General features: G+C 49.3%; 1 protein-coding gene across 5 annotated transcripts in view; it reads left to right on the top strand.

Annotated features, from left to right (window-relative positions):
* Positions 1–50: 50 nt before the first annotated feature.
* Positions 51–16,590, top strand: part of RCAN1 (regulator of calcineurin 1) — a 108,501-nt gene continuing 91,961 nt past the window's right edge. For 3 of the 5 annotated variants that reach the window (XM_081572971.1, XM_081572972.1, XM_081572973.1), the window contains exon 1: positions 51–495. In XM_081572971.1, the coding sequence (XP_081429097.1) occupies positions 259–495 (237 nt within the window). In that variant the 5' untranslated portion in view covers positions 51–258. Of the gene's footprint in view, positions 2,532–6,818; positions 7,291–16,590 lie in introns of those variants that run through there. The other 2 variants (XR_014077671.1, XM_081572976.1) reach the window with 2 other exon arrangements.

Raw genomic sequence — 16,590 nt, 5'->3', positions numbered from 1 at the left:
TCTCTGCTGGGCGGTCACGGGGACAAAAATCCACGTGGGCCGGGCTTAAAGGGCCCGCGGCTGTCTCCGCCGGAGCTCTGCCCTCGGTGGCCGGCTGGGGCCCCCGAAAGGAAAAGCGGCGGGCGGGGCCCAGCGCCCTCCCGGAGCCGCGGTGACCGCCGCCGGCTGCGACGCGAGCCCTGAGGCGGTTAACAGCCGAGTCTGCGGACCGGAGAGGCGCGCGAGGATCCCGCGCGAGCCCGGCGCGGGCGCGGGGGGATGGAGGACGGCTCAGCCGAGCCCCGGCTCGGGGCGGCGGCCGAGGCGCGAGCGCAGCCCGGGGGCACGCTGCGGCCCTTCACGCCGTTCTCGGGGGCGGCCGCGCCCGACGAGGGCGGCGGCGACTGGAGCTTCATCGACTGCGAGATGATGGAGGAGGTGGACCTGCAGGACCTGCCCAGCGCCACCATCGCCTGCCACCTGGACCCGCGCGTGTTCGTGGACGGCCTGTGCCGGGTGAGGGCCCGGGCGCGGCGGCCTGTCGGGCGGAGGGCGGACACTTGTTGCCGGGACGAGGCGGCGCCGAGATCCGGGGCCGGCCCGGGGCAGCCTCTTCAAGCCGGGACGCCGGCCGGGGAACGCAGCGATGTCCCCGGCCACCCTGCCTCGGTCCCCCTCTGTCCCGGCTGGGGTGGGGGCGCCCTCCCCGAGATCCGGGTCCCCGAGCACCTGCCGGGCCGCACGCTGCCCGCCCAGGGTTGGGGGGCGGTGGTCTTCACGGGAGCTCGCCTTTCACCTGGGCTGGTTGGTACCCGCCTCCCAGCGATGCCCCTGCCCTCCGCCCCCGGGTGTGAACTCGGGTGGGTTAGAGGGGCGACATAGCAGGAGACGATCGGAGGATGAATTAGCTGCCCAGGTGGCCGGGGATGCTGGTACCCTCACCTTGGGGCTTGGGCCGTGCCGGGCACTTTACTTAACTCCTTTGAGGAGAGGTCGCTTCATTCTTAGTGAGGAGGAAACAGAGACCTTTAGCCGCTCGACGTTGACTCAGTGTGCATAAATAGGACAGCGTCTCCGCACTCTCAATCTGCACGCCTGGAAAGGAAAGCCAGTGTTTGGGTGAGGAGCCGCGGTTGCTGTTTATCCAGCGCTTGGCCAGTTTTGGTCGAATGGTGTTGGGGGGAAGGGGCCATTTGCTAGGCCTTGAAGATAGTCGGGAATCCCGCTCCCTGAAGAGGGGGACAGGGGACACTCAGTAAAGGAGGAATTGGATTTTGTTTTCTGTTTTTATTTTCCCCTCCAGATCCCCACAGTTTAGACACGTTGGAGGGTGAGGGGGCAGGTATGAGTAACAGATGGTGGTGGGGAGGAGGGGTTTATTTCTGATCTGCAATCAGTGTGCAGGATAAAATTTGGATCTCCTGAGGCATTTCAGGATAAAACCTGCCTTTGAGAGAGATGCCCCATTAGGAGAGCAGCTATCAAAGAAAGTGCTGCTTTCGGATGCTTGGCTCGGAGTCCGCAATTACTGTCAGTGAACTGGAGTTGAAGGCAGCTGCCAAGAGAGACACCATTGGAACAGAGAATGATGCACTTAAGACCCATCAGTTTATCAGGTATAGGCCCATCTACTGTCAGAAAGGATGTCCAGTGCTATGTGCTTAGATAAGGGTGCTTATCCACGCGTGCTTTCTAAAGCTACAGTTGGCACAAATACAGGGTCTAACTCCTTTCACTCTGAAACCTTTTCTCTACTTGAGGCTGAGGTCTGTCACCATACGGAGTTTCTTAAGGGTCCTAGGCTATCATGCCAAAGGAGCAAGATCAGATTATACAAGATGCCGCTTGTGTGCCTAGCAGTTTCATAGTTTTGCAGTCTTCCCTGTGTCGGAGACCATCCTGAAATTGCTTTGTCTGAAATGCTGCCCACCCTGCAAGCTCTTCACTTTAACAAATGAGTGGAGATTCTGCTTTGAGCCAGGCACTGTTCTAAGCTCTGAGGGCACAGCAGTGAAGAAAAGAGCCTTCCTGCCCTCAGGACTGGCATTTTTGTTGGGGGAAACAAGACAATAAGCAAATACATATCAAATAGGTCAGGAGGTGATGGTACTATAGGGAAAAAGTTGGCCTTAAGAGATGGGGAGGGGAGGGGGACTGCTGTTTTACCATAAAACGATCCGGGAAAGGCTTACTCACAAGGTGCTGTTTTGAGCAGAGACACCATTCATTCATTTATTCTTTTACTGTTTAGCGAATGCGTCCTGTGCTTCAGATGCTGTTTTAGGCCCAGTGGACAGAGTGGTGAACGTGATGAGCTTTCTGCTTATGTTCTAGCAGAGGCTGCTGAAGAGAGAGACAGTTTTAAAAAGGAGGTGCACAGGTGGGAATCAGGATGCTGTGATAGCGAGTGACCGAGGAGAGGACAGGGACTGGGCTATACCAGTCAAGGCCTAGCAGGGACACTGCGGTGGTTCAGGAGGTTTAATGAAGGACTGTTTGTTTGGGGCAGGACTGAGGGAGTCAGCAGAGCATGTTGGATGGAGGGAAGTCCTGTTGCCGGGACCCTAGGGGAGGAACCTCCTGGCAGGAGCTACAGGCATGAAGGGATGGAACTGAGATGCTGCAGGAGCGAGCTACAGGTTCAGAAATAGCCCAACTTGCTCCAGCTTTCTGATCTCATCATTGGTGGAACCAAGCTGGCAGCCAGGAGGCTGGGGACTCTAAGCAATGCAGCTGGTAGGTGGGGTCAGGGCTCAGAGAAGGTGGAGGGGGCAGAACACAGCCCTGGGATCAGTGCCGGTAAAGAGGACCTGCAGAGAGAGTCAGCCTGCAGCCCACTTTACACCGAGTGGCCCCAGAAGGCCGCTCTGCACTGCTTGGACGTGGCTGGCAGGAAGAAGCTCCTCATGTAGATGTTGTGTGGCAGGCATCCAGGCAGAGGGCATAGCAAATGGGAAAGTTCCAGTGCAGGGATGAGTGAAGGCCTTTCCAGGGCCCAGTGAGGGTGGTGGCAGTGGCCGAGGTTGGACGCAGCCAGGGAACAGTTCGAGGGCCTGGGAGGGATTCGGGTCCTGTTCTAATTAAAAGCTAGCTGGAGAATGGCTTTGGGGAAGGAGGTTTGGTGGGCAGGAGAGGCAGCAAAGAGGCCCCTTGTAAGGATCTTAGCTTGGGTTGTCAGGGGAGCCGGCCAGGTGTTTGCACTAGGCTGATGGGGTTGGAAACCGTGCTCTCTTCTCCATTTGGGGGTCAGGAGCCTCCGAATGTGGGCAGGGGGAGCTCTGTGCCTTGGTTGACCATCTACAGGGTCCTTCAGACCACTGGAGAGATTTCCAGTAGAAAGCTAGTCTCTCATTTAGCCAACGCCACCCCTCCAGGTGGAAAGATGCGGCTTCTGAGAGTTCAGGCGGACAACCTTATCATTTTGAAGCCCATTTTTCCTAAAGCTGGAGTGTCACCTTGGGGAGCTGTAGTGAAAATGTGATTCTACCTGAGGTCGGCGGTGTCTGGCCCTTGAGGAGGCAGACTGTCAGCTGTGTTGCCCACAGAGGTCCCCTTTGTGCTGGTGGTCTGGCCATGAGAGTCTCTTTACCCAGTCTGTTGGAGGGTCCCCTGGGTGAGTGACAGTGTCTTAACCCGTTGAAGCTACTGTAATGAAATACCACAGACTGAGTGGTTTCTAAACAACAGGAACTTGTTTCACACAGTTGTGGAGGCCAGCATGGCTGGGGGAGGGCCCTCTTGTGGGTCGTAGGCTCCTCTGTGTCCTCACACGGTGGAAGGGATGAGAGAGCTCTGTGGGATCTCTTACAAGGGCACTAATCCCATTATGAGGGCCCCACCCTCATGATCCTTAATCACCTCCTAACAGCTGACACCATCATCTTTGAGGGGGAAGCTATCAGTCTATGAATTTGGGGAAAACAGGCATCCAGATGATGGCAGGTGATGTGAAGGAAAAAGGCTGTGTCAGTGTTCTTCCCATGTGCTCATGGCATTCGCTGACCTTCATCTTAAAGGGAAGAAGGAAATTGACCGGAACCACCAGTTCATTTTCTGGTGGCGCAGATGGTAAAGAAACTGCCTGTGATGCAGGAGACCCAGGGTTCGATCCTTGGGTTGGGAAGGTCCCCTGAAGAAGGGAATGGCAACCCACTCCAGTATTGTTGCCTGGAGAATTCCCTGGACTGAGGAGACTAGCAGGCGGCAGTCCACGGGGCCGCAAAGAGTCAGCATAGGACTGAGCAACTAACATAAGTTCATTTGGGAGTTTATATTGGAAGCCCATTTTCTAAGTATCACAGTTGGATCTGATATGTAAAATGTATTTTTGTTAGCTGGATCATCATCCATTATTGTAAATGATTTATAATCAACATGTTCATTAATTATTTATCTAAAAAATGACTGAAACCATATCAACATTAATTTCAAATAATATTAGTCATTTCAAATAATATATGAGAGATTCACACCATTACAAATAAATGAAAACTTTTATTAAAATAAGATTATCTTTCTGTCGTACAAACGTTTGCTTTAGCATATTCCACTACCGTATTCTTTTTGTGAACCTTTTTGCTTTTTACTGAGAAAGCAGAGCTGTGCTTTGCACCAGTAATTACCTGTGCTTTGGATTGTTGGCAGTGGTTGGCTGGTTCCCTGGAATAAGAGTTCAGTCAGTTGTCACCAAGCTAACCAGAAGTCTAGAGTTCTCACATAGTATATTGTTAGTTTCCAGGCAGTAGAGATGGTTCCATAGAGTAATGGAAACGAACATCATGTTTCTGTCGTCTGAGCCATGAATGTGTATTTGATCGACAGAGCTTTGCCTGCAGGCTAATTTGGAACATGCTAATCATAGAAAAATTCACTCTCCTAGTGAATAAACTCACCTTTCTTAAAACAAATGCCCATGAAAGATTTGCGATACTGCCACGACTTTCTTTTAAAAACAGGAAATATCCTGATGGTCGTGAAAGGAGTTGGAGTAGTGTCCTTAAATTCTTTTTATCAGTGAAGGCCCCTGAGCAGTTCGAGAAACGCCTGTGCCCAGGCGCCTCCAGACCAACTCCAGTCTCGGCCTGGGAGGCTTGGCCTGGGGGACTCCCCAAGGTGATTCTAATTGGGAGACAAGGTGGAGGACCGCTGTCTAGCCAAAAGGGGTCTAGCCTGACCAGAGTCGTAGCCATATCATGAAAAGAGCCTTGAGTCATTGATCATTGGTTCCACTCTCAGCCAGCTCTGTGCCTTGGGCTCCTCCAGTCCAAAAATGAGAGTCAGGGCCGTGCTCTGGGGCCTCCCTTCTCCTAAGCGCCATTTGACCTCATGGATGTAAAGCAGGGTGCCTGGCCATCAGCCCGAGAGCCCAGCCTTTGGGACAAGAACAAGAACACGTGAAACCAGAACACCTCCTCCAACGTGGGCTTGCCTCGTGGCCTCCATTCTCATCCTCTTGTGCTGCTGCTCTCTCTCCTGCTGCTGCTGCTAAGTCACTTCAGTCGTGTCCGACTCTGTGCGACCCCATAGACGGCCGCCCACCAGGCTCCTCGGTCCACAGGATTCTCTAGGCAAGAACACTGGAGTGGGTTGCCATTTCCTTCTCCAAAGCATGCATGCATGCTAAGTCGCTTCAGTTGTGTCCGACTCTGTGCAACCCCGTGGACAGCAGCCCACCAGGCTCCTCTGTCCACAGGGTTCTCTCCACCAGATGTCAGATCCCAGGCTTGTCCTCCCAAAGCCTGTAGTTTGGTAGTACTCAAGTTATCACTCTGTAGTGATCTGATGATTGGAACCTCGGGGCGATCCCAAGTGGCACAGCTGAGACGCGTGGTTTCCACTTGTATGGCTGTTCTGTGCTTGGCCGTGTAGCCGTCTGTGCCTGTCTCGAGTCAGTTCGTGGCAGCATGCTGTAAAATGTGACATTCCGGCAGAAGAGGTAACAGTTGGGTTCCGTTGCAGGGTGACGTCCCCGCCTGCCCAGACCATTTGCACTTCTCAGCCTAGTGTCACTGGCTTTCTCAGACTTGAACCAGGCCTCACATTTCCCCGTAAACCTCCTCAAGTGTGGAGAGATTTTAAGCCAATATGGTATGCTTTAGTTTATTTAGGAAAGTTCAGAATGTTCTAAGTTTAAGAAAAGCCCGCCTATTATGTATGTGCAAAGTGTACAGTTATCCACCGTTTCCCTAATTTCAGAATTTCTGGCTCATGTATCAACGAACAAAGAATATATTAACGTCCACGAGGTTCTTTTGATCTCTCCTCCCTGTTCCCCTCCCTTGCAAGGATTCGATCCCCTTTTCAGCTCAACCCATCAGCACCCTTCATTCGTTGCTCAAAGCACGTCTTCTTCGGTGCAGTCGTTTTCAAGACTCTTGTCAGCAACTCAGACATTTCAAGCCCCAAGACAATTACATAAGGGAACCGAAAAAAAAAAAAAAGGCTTGGTGATAGAACAGCTAAAGCAGAGGCTGTTTGATTCCAGTGTTTATATTTCAGGCTCTGCTCCTTTCTAAAAAGGCCAGCAGATGACCCGGTCCATTCTTTTGCCTACAGACCACCCCCTGTTCTGTGAACGCCCCACTCCTGTGCACATCGGTGTGTGCTGGGGGTGAGCTGGGGAATAGCCTCCTCAGTGTACGGTTTCTGTGCACAATTGTTAGGACCCACTTCAAGGGCTGAGGAGCACTAGTCATTCAAAATACAATTCAGTTGCGACAGAGAATTATTTCCTTTGTAAATACTAATCAGAACATGGAGACGCTGACACTTAATGAAACTATAAGTGACTCTGCTTTGTCCTCTGAGCAGTGATGGGCTATACCATGGCTATACTGGAGTGGGTTGCCATTCCCTTCTCCAGGGGAATCTTCCTGACCCAGAGATCAAACCTGTAACACTATAAAAGGATGTGATTTTAAACTCCACTGCTTAATGTAAGTAAAATACCTGATTGATAGGTTTACAGCAAAAGCTGTCAGTCCATATACTTCAGAACTGAAAGCTCAGGAAACTAAAGGGTTTTTTTTGTTTTTTTTTTAACGTTGGAAAGGCTCAGTACTTTTCCTTTCATTACTAATTTCAGCAGGTGCAATATGTAGTTCCCATGTGTAATCATAATTAACACTGGAGAAAGAGGTGTTTGAAGTTGGCCTGAATTCAGAATTAAAAGACAGAAATGTTGTTGGATTCAGACAGCTAATTTTGGAGGTTTTTTTTTTTTCATTCAACAATAGCTTGTTTTACTTTGTCACCTTTATCATTTTTGTTAAATTTTCTGCTTTACTGATAATAAAATAGTTTCTGTTCATTTACATGAAGTGCTTTCTGTGTAATATATACCATTTTATCATTTTACAAGAACTCAAGTGCTGGCCCTATAATGTAAACCTACTTTTGTGTTAGTTGCTCAATTATTTCTAACTCTTTGCAACCCCATGGACTGTAGTTCACCAAACTCCTGTCCATGGAATTCTCCAAGCAAGAATACTGGAGTGGATAACCATTTCCTTTTCCAGGGGATCTTCCTGACCCAGGGATCAAACCCCAGTCTCCTACATTGCACAAAACTGGCTTTAGCCAACTCCAAAGCCTGTTCTGGAATCATCTTACAGTATGCAGTAATGCACGTGAATTTTTCGTATCTTTCACATCTTATTTCAGCCCTAGGATAGCTCTATGAATAAAGTTCTTTTATCCACAGGAAACTGAGGTTCAGATGAATTACAACTCTATTATTCTCTCAGCCATTTATTTATGTTTAACAGATATATTTGAGTGCTTTTGGTACATCATTCACAGCCCCGATGACATTCTTGGGTCAGTAGGCAGTACCTGGGTGCTGGCTCCAGACAGACCTGGATTTGAATCCTGGCTCCATCACTTCCCTCATTTATTCATTTATTCAACTCATTCACTCCTTCCTTCAATCATTCACTCATTCACTCATTCAACAAGTATTTTTTTAGGTAATATATTGTTTGAATTTTATTTTTATTATTGTCATTGAGTTTATACATTTTGATGCGTTTTTAAATTTAATTTTTTTTAATATAGTAATACATTCACATTGTTCAAAACCCAGAAAGTATTAAAAGGTATATAGTGAAAAGTCTCTCTCCAGTCCTTGATAGTCAGTCCTCTCAAAAGTAACTGATTTTTGGTAAATTTTCTGCTTCCAGAGTTTCTATATGCATATTTGAATATAACAAGGGTATTTCACTAGACTTTCATCTCTTTTGCCTTTACACACTAAAGTTGCATATTTGTTTACTGTTCTCTATCTTGTATGTTTTCCCCACATAACAGTATAGCTTGGAGATGTTTCTATAATGGTACACAGAAAGGTCTCATTTTTTCCTGCTACATAGTATTCCATTGCACACATACTATACTTTGTTTAACCAGCCCCTGGTGGTAGATATTTGGTTTTCTTCCTTACTTTTCCTGTTACACATGACTTTTCCATGAGTCACTTCAGATGGGTGGCAGAGAATTCGTCTAGTCAAAGGGCATATTCATTTTAACACGTATTTCTCAGGGCCTGCTGTGTTCTGAGCACTGTGCTGATGGCAGGGCCCTCTGTGGGACCCCAGGTGAGTCAGTCAACCTCCCCAGGCCCAGTCTGCCCAGTTGCAGAAGGAGGACAGTAACCCCCCATCCCCCACCCAGGCTCGGTGAGGTCAGTGTGAGAGGTCACAGCCCCTGGTGAATGACAGACAGCATCCTTCCTCCTGTGGGGCTCACAGGCCAGCAGGGAGGACACATGTTTTTTTTTTAATTGTGTATGCTATGTAAATACAGCCTAAGGGCTTCATGGGCCTCCCAGAGAGCTCAGTAGTAAAGAACCTGCCTTCCAGTGCAGGAGATGTGGGTTCGATCCCTGGGTCAGGAAGATCCCCTGGAGAAGGAAATGGCAACCCACTCCAGTATCCTTGCCTGGAGAATCCCATGAAGAGAGGAGCCTGGCGGGCTATAGCCCATGTGCTCGCAAAGAGCTGGACACAACTGAGCACACACACACACACACACACACACACACACACACACACACACGCAAGGGCTTAACAGATCCAGCCCATGTGCTCGCAAAGAGCTGGACACAACTGAACACACACACACACACACGCAAGGGCTTAACAGATCCATGACAAACCACCTGTCCTTGGGCAAGATGTCTGCCCAGACCTCTGCCGCTTCATCTATGAAGTGAGCAGGTTGAACTGGATCAGCTCAGTGAGGTCGCTTCCGGCTCTTCCATCGGTGGAGCGCGGCCCGTTTGCCCCTTGTTCCCCCTAGAATTTCCCCAGCAGGAACTGGCTCAGGAACAGAATGTTCCCTAGTGTGACCGTGACTCTAATTCTCTTCCATCCAGCTTCCCAGCCTTGCACCTGTAGGGGAGACAGAACCCTGCCTCTGCCTGTCCTAGGTTTTCAGCTGTGGCTCTTTGAGAAAAAGATGGATCACAAGAGAAAAACAGTTATTAACGCGTGCAGTGTGCATCAGGGGGGAGAACTCTCAGCACGACAACGTGGAGACTTAGAACTCGGCTTATACAGCCTCTTCAACAAAGAATAAATTGATAAGAGAAATGGTAGGAGGGAGGGAAGCTGTTTCAGGCTTCCAGCTCACTGCAGGGAAGTCAGTTCGTGGAAGGAAGCTGATGGACACGTTGGCACACTCCTCCATGAGAGTCTGGAATGTCTCCATTAAGAGGGTCGTTTATATCCTACCTTCAGGCAGGAAAGAGAGGGAAGATGGAGGTTTCCTGCATATGTGCTTTGTAACTGCCTTCAGCTCCAAGTAACTTTTATGTCGAAGAGGCATACTTGGGGGGTGACATTCTGGCTTCCCCATCCCCACACGCCTGCCTTACCCTGCAGTGGTCCTTGGGAACCCTGACTGCTGGTTTGTGGAAGAGAGGAGGTCAGTTTCAGTCACTTAACACTTGTGTCTGTAATTGGTCTGGGAAATTTCATTACTCCAAGAGGAACCTCTGTCAGAGACACTCTACCTGACCCCACGGCTGATTCTGTCCAGTTACTATTTGAGAGTTTGCCAGGGATTTATCCTCACAAAGCCAGAACACTTGAGTGGAACTTTTTTTTTTTTTTTTAAGTTTGTCCATTACTAGGGACTTTTCCAGATCTCCTGATAGTCATTTATTATTGACAGGGGGACTGTATGCTCCAATTTGCCCATCTCATCCCAGGAAGGTTACTAGTAGTCCCCTCTCTCATCTGAAGTTTGAGTGATCAATTATATACATACTTAGTAATTATACAGTTCGTGATAAACACCCTATTAGCGCTTACCGTTGGCCAAATATTTTATGTACATCATTAAACTTCATCCTTCTTGGGCTTAGCTGCTCGCTTGTGTCCGACTCTTTGCAGCCCCATGCCCTATAGCCTTCCAGGCTTCTCTGTTCTTGGGATTCTCCAGGCAAGAATACTGGAGTGGGTAGCTATCCCCTTCTCCAGGGGAATCTTCCCAACCCAACATTGCAGGCGGATTCCTTACTGTCTGAGCCACCAGGGAAGCCTATTCATCCTTCTTACAACCTTCTGTGGTAGATACTGTATTTGCCCATTTTTTAGATGACAACGTCTTTCTGCTGCCTTTGTGAAGCTAAGCAGCACATAGAATCCCATGGCAACTGGGCATCAGATTCTGGGCGCAGCTACAGAACCACGGCAAAAGGACCTCGGGCTCAAGCCGTTTTCATTTCTGCAGGGAGGAATCAAGGCTCAGAGCGGTGCTGAGGTTTCCTCAGGGGGAACTCACTACACATTGGCAGAACTAGAATTTTCTCCCAGCCCGCCGGTTACACCGCTTGTCTAATTTCCTGGGCAGTGATGTCCTCCCCTGTTCCATCCCCCGCCCCCTCGTTAAGCACCCGGAGTTGCTGTTTAGTCGGCTGAGTCATGTCGGAATCTTTTGCGACCCTGTGGACTGTAGCCCGCCAGGCTCCTCTGTCCATGGGATTTTCCAGGCACAAATACGGGAGTGGGTTGCCATCTCCTGCTCCAGGGAGTACCCAGGGCATGGGAATAATGAGGTGGACATTCAGAGTCTTATCGGCCGGAACAGGAAGAACTGTCACCGCGCCACCGTTAGGGGGCCCCCGAAGAGCAAGGTATCTGTGGCCGGTCCTGGTGGAGGGGCAGAGGGGATGGTGTCTTGCGAGTTAGTCCCCGGGCTGTTCGAACACCCGCGCCCGCCAGCAGGGAGCGGCCACCTCACATAAGTTCTGCCATAGAGACTGGTGGTTGCCTTAGGCTTTATTTCTGGCATCAAAGACAAAAGGTGCATTTTCAGAGGGAGAACTCTCTCCTTTTGCTGCAGAAGAAGATATCGTAATCATCAGCGTGTAGTTGCAGCTCACAAGTGGAGAGACACCTCCTCCCCTCCCAGAAAGCCAGCCAGGGGAGGGGACCCTCCCTGCTGCTGGGCAGTGGGACCCCCTTTGCTTCCAACAGGGAACAAGGATGCTGTGCTCGCCTTGAAGAGTGACCCTCCTCTTCCAGCTGCCCCTGGTACGTGCGGTGACGTCCTCCGCCCCCTCCTCTGATCTGTGGTTACTCGTTCAAACGGTGGCTCAAACGATCAGCTTAAAGATATACAAAGAGAGAGCTCACTCAGATGAAACAGGCACTTCACTGCAGAGAAAAGGGAAATCTCCTGAGCTGGCTTCTGCCATTAGGTTACTAGGGAGATTAGTTTTCACAGGCAGAGCTCATGCTGTTGCATAGATTACCAGACCCCTGTGGGAGGAATTACCTGCTGCCCAGGCTACGGGGTGACAGTATTGTTCTAGGCTGGAGGATTTGGGACAATTCGGGTAGATCTCATCTCTGCTCACACAACCACCTTTCCATCCTAAGCTGCAGATCTCAGATGGTGATGGAGAACCCTCAGGGTGGAGTCAGCTGACTGCTGTTGTTCAGTCGCTAAGCTGTGTCTGACTCTCTGTGACCCCGTGGACTGCAGCACATCAGGCCTCCCTGCCCTTCACCTGTCTCCCAGAGTTTGCTCAGACTCATGTTCACTGAGTCCATGATGTCCATGATGCCATCCAACCATCTCGTCCTCTATTGCCCGGTTCTCCTGCCTTCAATCTTTCCCAGCATCAGGGTCTTTTCCAGTGAGTCGGCTCTTCCCATCAGGCGGCCAGGGTATTGGAGTTTCAGCTTCAGCATCAGTTTTTCTGATGAGCATTCAGGGTTGATTTCCCTTAGGATGGACTGCTTTGATCTCCTTGCAGTCCAAGGGATTCTCAAGAGTCTTCCCCAGCATCACAGTTCGAAAGCATCAATTCTTCAGTACTCAGCCTTCTTTATGGTCCAACTGACTAAAAACTCCTAAAAATGGACCACTCGCCAGCAAAACTCACTGGGTTACAGTTCATGAACTGGCCAGGAAACCCTTGCAGACGTCTGGCAACATCTCTCCCTCTCTGGAACAGCCCCATTGTAGATGTATCCTAAACTCAACCACCTGTTTGACCCTAACACAGCATTTCCAGAGCGGTTCTCATTTTTTGCATCAACTCTGAATTTGTGTATTTCTTCACAGTGATTATAAGTTTTCACGGTGCGCTTGGACCCCAGTGTGTTCTGTTACTTGTCATTTCCTTGATATATCTTGGGAAATACCATCATCAAATGGTCAGGTAGTCTGTAACCTCCACGTTCAGAGTATTTCTGTTATTTGGAACACATTTAGGATAATGACCTGGTTCTCACTACCGTGAACCTGCCTGAGACAGTGGTGTAGGTGAGTTGGGTGGGCGTAGAGAGGTTGTATGTTTGGGGGGTGACTTCCTGCATTTATTGGAGGGTAGCTGTGCAGAGGACGGAATAGAGTCCAATGTGCTATATCTGTGGCTTGGAATGAAGCAGTACCAGCCAGCCTGTGGCTGAGATTCTGAGCACATTTTTATCTTTTATCGTAAAACAAGGGCTGGGTGGTCCTTTACCTTCCTAGGATACTGCGAGAGTGAAATACAGCAAGGCCATGTTTGTGATAACACTTGGAAGGCAGAACATACCCTGAAATGATCTGTTTAGTCTTTATCAAGGACTTTGTTTTAATTTCAGTTACTTTATGATCAGAGGTTTTGCATTGAATCAGTTCAGTAACTCAGTTGTGTCCGACTCTTTACGACCCCATGGACTGTAGCATGCCAGCCCTCCCCGTCCATCACCAATTCCCGGAGCTTATTCAAACTCATGTCCATTGAGTCGGTGATGCCAATGTATTGAATAGCCATTGCATTTTTATTTCTTTTCCTCCTCTGTTTTCTCTCCTAGATAGCACAGGGACCACACTGGCAGGATCACCTACTTGCAGGTTTTTTTCTTGCCTGTTGTTCAGCTTATTTTTATGGCTTAGCCCAGAGTTAAAGTGTACAAAAGAGAATGCACGCATTGCCCCAAGAATGCCCGCCTTCTTTATGGACAAATGCCTACCTTCCTTTAGGGCTTCCATGGTAGCTCAGTGGTAAAGAATCTGCCTGCCAATGCAGGAGACGCAGGTTCAATCCCTGGGTTGGGAAGATCCCCTGGAGAAAGAAATGGCAACCCACTCCAATATTCTTGCCTGGGAAATCCCATGGACAGGAGAGCCTGCTGGGCTGCAGTCCATGGGGTCGCAAAAGAGTCGGGCATGACAACAATAACCTACCTTACATTGGCGTGTGTTAAAAAAGCACAAAGAGTCGGACACAGTTGAGCGACTGAGCACAGCACAGACATGTTACAGAAGCAGTAAGATGCAGTAGTTGCAAGGGTGGACTCCAGAGTCAAGTCAGCCTGAATTCAGATCCCAGCTCTGTGTGACCTTGGTCAAGGCAGTTATCATCTCTGTGCTTCAGTCCCTCTGTAAAATGGGGTAATAAAAGTAGGAGATGAAAAGAGCATATAAACAAAGGGCTAAGAATATTACCTTCTAAATGTTAGCAGTTTTATTTCAGTGGTTACTAAAATGCAAAGACTTGTATCTGAGATTGCTTACTGCTGTAATCCTATACCCAGGACAGTGTCTGCCACATAATAGGCACTTAATAAATATTCGTGCAGCAGTGGAAATAAGACATTAACATTATAAGGGAAGTATTGCTCTTTTAAGTTCATTAAACGTTAAGCCTTATTTTCCCAGGAGTAATTTTAGGCACCTCTGGAAGCCGCCTACATTATCTTAGCCCAGTAGGCTCTGCTGGGCTTCCCAGGTGGCTCAGTGGTAAAGAATCTGCCTTCGATGCGGGAGACTCGGAGTTTGATCCCTGGGTTGGGAAGATCCCCTGCAGTAGGAAATGGCAACCCACTCCAGTATTCTTGCCTGGAAAATTCCATGGACAGAGGAGCCTGGTGGGCTACAGTCCGTGGGGTCATAGAGAGTCAGACATGACTGAGCGGACTCAGCTCGCAGAGGCTCTGCAGCTTTAAAATTGTTGCATACGTGCATGTGCGCGCGCACACACGCGTGCGCACACGTGCACACACACACGCGACACGACTGTATGAAATTAGACAGGCTTAGATTTTCCTCAACATTTAGGATACTGTTGTGAAGTGTATTATACCAGAAGACTACCCTGGCTTGTTATCACTTGTAATGCTTAGAAAACCATGTTTTAACATGATGAGTGTTGCCACAATGTTGAAAACAAAACTATAATCACTTAAAAAAATAAGTCAATAAGATAATGGACATAAAACCCATCGATTTTATCTGAAACAAAATCGTTATTGATGATGAAAAGAAATCTAGGCTTCTCCACACACACACACACACACACACAATGCTGTAATTGAAAAATATAGTCATCTTTGCTGGTGAGGTTTTCCCCCTCCCTCCATCCCTCCCTTCTTTCTTCTTTCTCTCTCTCTCTCTGCTTCCCTCCCCTCCCTTCTCTCTCCTTGTTCTTAGAATGCCTTTTTGAGGACACTTAGATCTTTTCAGAAATTCATTGTCATCTGCTGCATCCCACGTGCTAGCCAGCCTCTGGCCACCTTGATAGAAGGGAGCAGGTCATTCTTTGCCAAATCTCGTCCAAAGAGGGCAAAGTCAACTTGTGCTTTTCTTACCTCTGAACGCTGCTGCCCTGGTTTCCATCAGACTGTGCCAGGAAAGATGACCTTCCTTAATGAAATGCATGCTGTCTGCTTAGTACTCAGTGGCCTGCTGTGCTTTTAATTAAATGAGCCAGTCTTTAAAAACTTGAGCCTCATCCCCGGAGCAGCATGGCACCCACAGTCTGTCCCTAGGTCAGCCGTTCCAGATGCTTACATCATAGAGCGGCACTGTGGGGACTGAAGACTGGATCGAAGGGCCTTAGCATGGTGTGATCCGGGCTCATAGTTCTTGGAGCGCTTTCTTTGTGCTTTCGGTCCAGGATAACTCAGCCTTCATCCGACCTTCCAGTCAGAGGACAGCCACGACATGCTAACTTTAGCAAGAAGTTACTCACCATTGTGTTTACGTCCACACTGTGCCTGGGTGTTGTTCAGTCGCTAAGGCGTGTCTCACTCTTTGCCCCAGCCCCCTGCCCCCATGGACTGCAGCACTCCAGGCCTCCCTGTCCTTCACCAGCTCTTGGAGTTTGCTCAAACTCGTGTCCATCGAGTCAGTGATGCCATTCAACCATCTCATCCTCTGTCGTCCCCTTCTCCTCCTGCCCTCAATCTTTCCCAGCATCAGGGTCTTTTCAAATGAGTCAGCTCTTCACATCCGGGGGCCAAAGTATTGGAGTTTCAGCTTCAGCATCAGTCTTTCCAATGAACACCCAGGACTGATCTCCTTTAGGATGGACCTTATTAGTTACCTACTTTATATATAATAGTGTGTACTTGTTGATCCCAAATCTTCCAATTTATTCCTCCTTGCCCCCTTACCGGGCTTCCCCCTGGTGTCTCAGACAGTAAAGAATCTTCTGCAATGTGGGAGACCTGGGTTCGATCCCTGGGTTGGGAAGATCCCCTGGAGAAGGGAAAGGCTACCCACTCCAGTATTCTGACCTGGAGAATTCCATGGACTGTATAGTCCATGGGGTCGCAAAGAGTCGGACACAACTGAGGGACTTTCACTTCACACACACACACACACACACACACACACACACATATGTATATGTATATATATATATATATATATATAATCATCTTAGAAAGGCTTCCCTGGTGGCTCAGCTGGTAAAGAATCCTCCTGCAATGCGGGACACCTGGGTTCGATCCCTGGGTTGGGAAGATCCCCTGGAGAAGGGAATGGCCACCCACTCCAATATTCTGGCCTAGAGAGTTCCCATGGACTGAATAGTCATGGGGTCGCTGGAAGAAGCTCTTCCTTTTCTCTGGTCAAGGTCAGCTTAGCTGTTAAGAGTGCAGGACCGCCTGGGGTCCAGCCCAGCTCCGCCCCTCCTTCCACGAGGCCAGGCCACGCTCCACCTGGTCTGTGCCTCAACTTTCCTGCCTGGAAAATGGAGGTGGTTACCCTCAGGGCCCCTCCCAGGGCTCCCAGTGAAGAGTGTGTGAGTCCCTAGATGGAGCGAGCTCAGAGGGCCCGCCTTGCCAGGACACCCTCCGCAGAGGGTCATTCTTCTTCATACAGGAG

This window comes from Giraffa tippelskirchi, chromosome 2 (genome assembly GCF_054371585.1).
Source record: "Giraffa tippelskirchi isolate mGirTip1 chromosome 2, T2T-mGirTip1v1.2.pri, whole genome shotgun sequence".
Taxonomy (NCBI): Eukaryota; Metazoa; Chordata; class Mammalia; order Artiodactyla; family Giraffidae; genus Giraffa; species Giraffa tippelskirchi.
The sequence above is the reverse complement of the archived record's forward strand: the minus strand, read 5'-3'. Positions and strand labels throughout refer to the sequence as shown.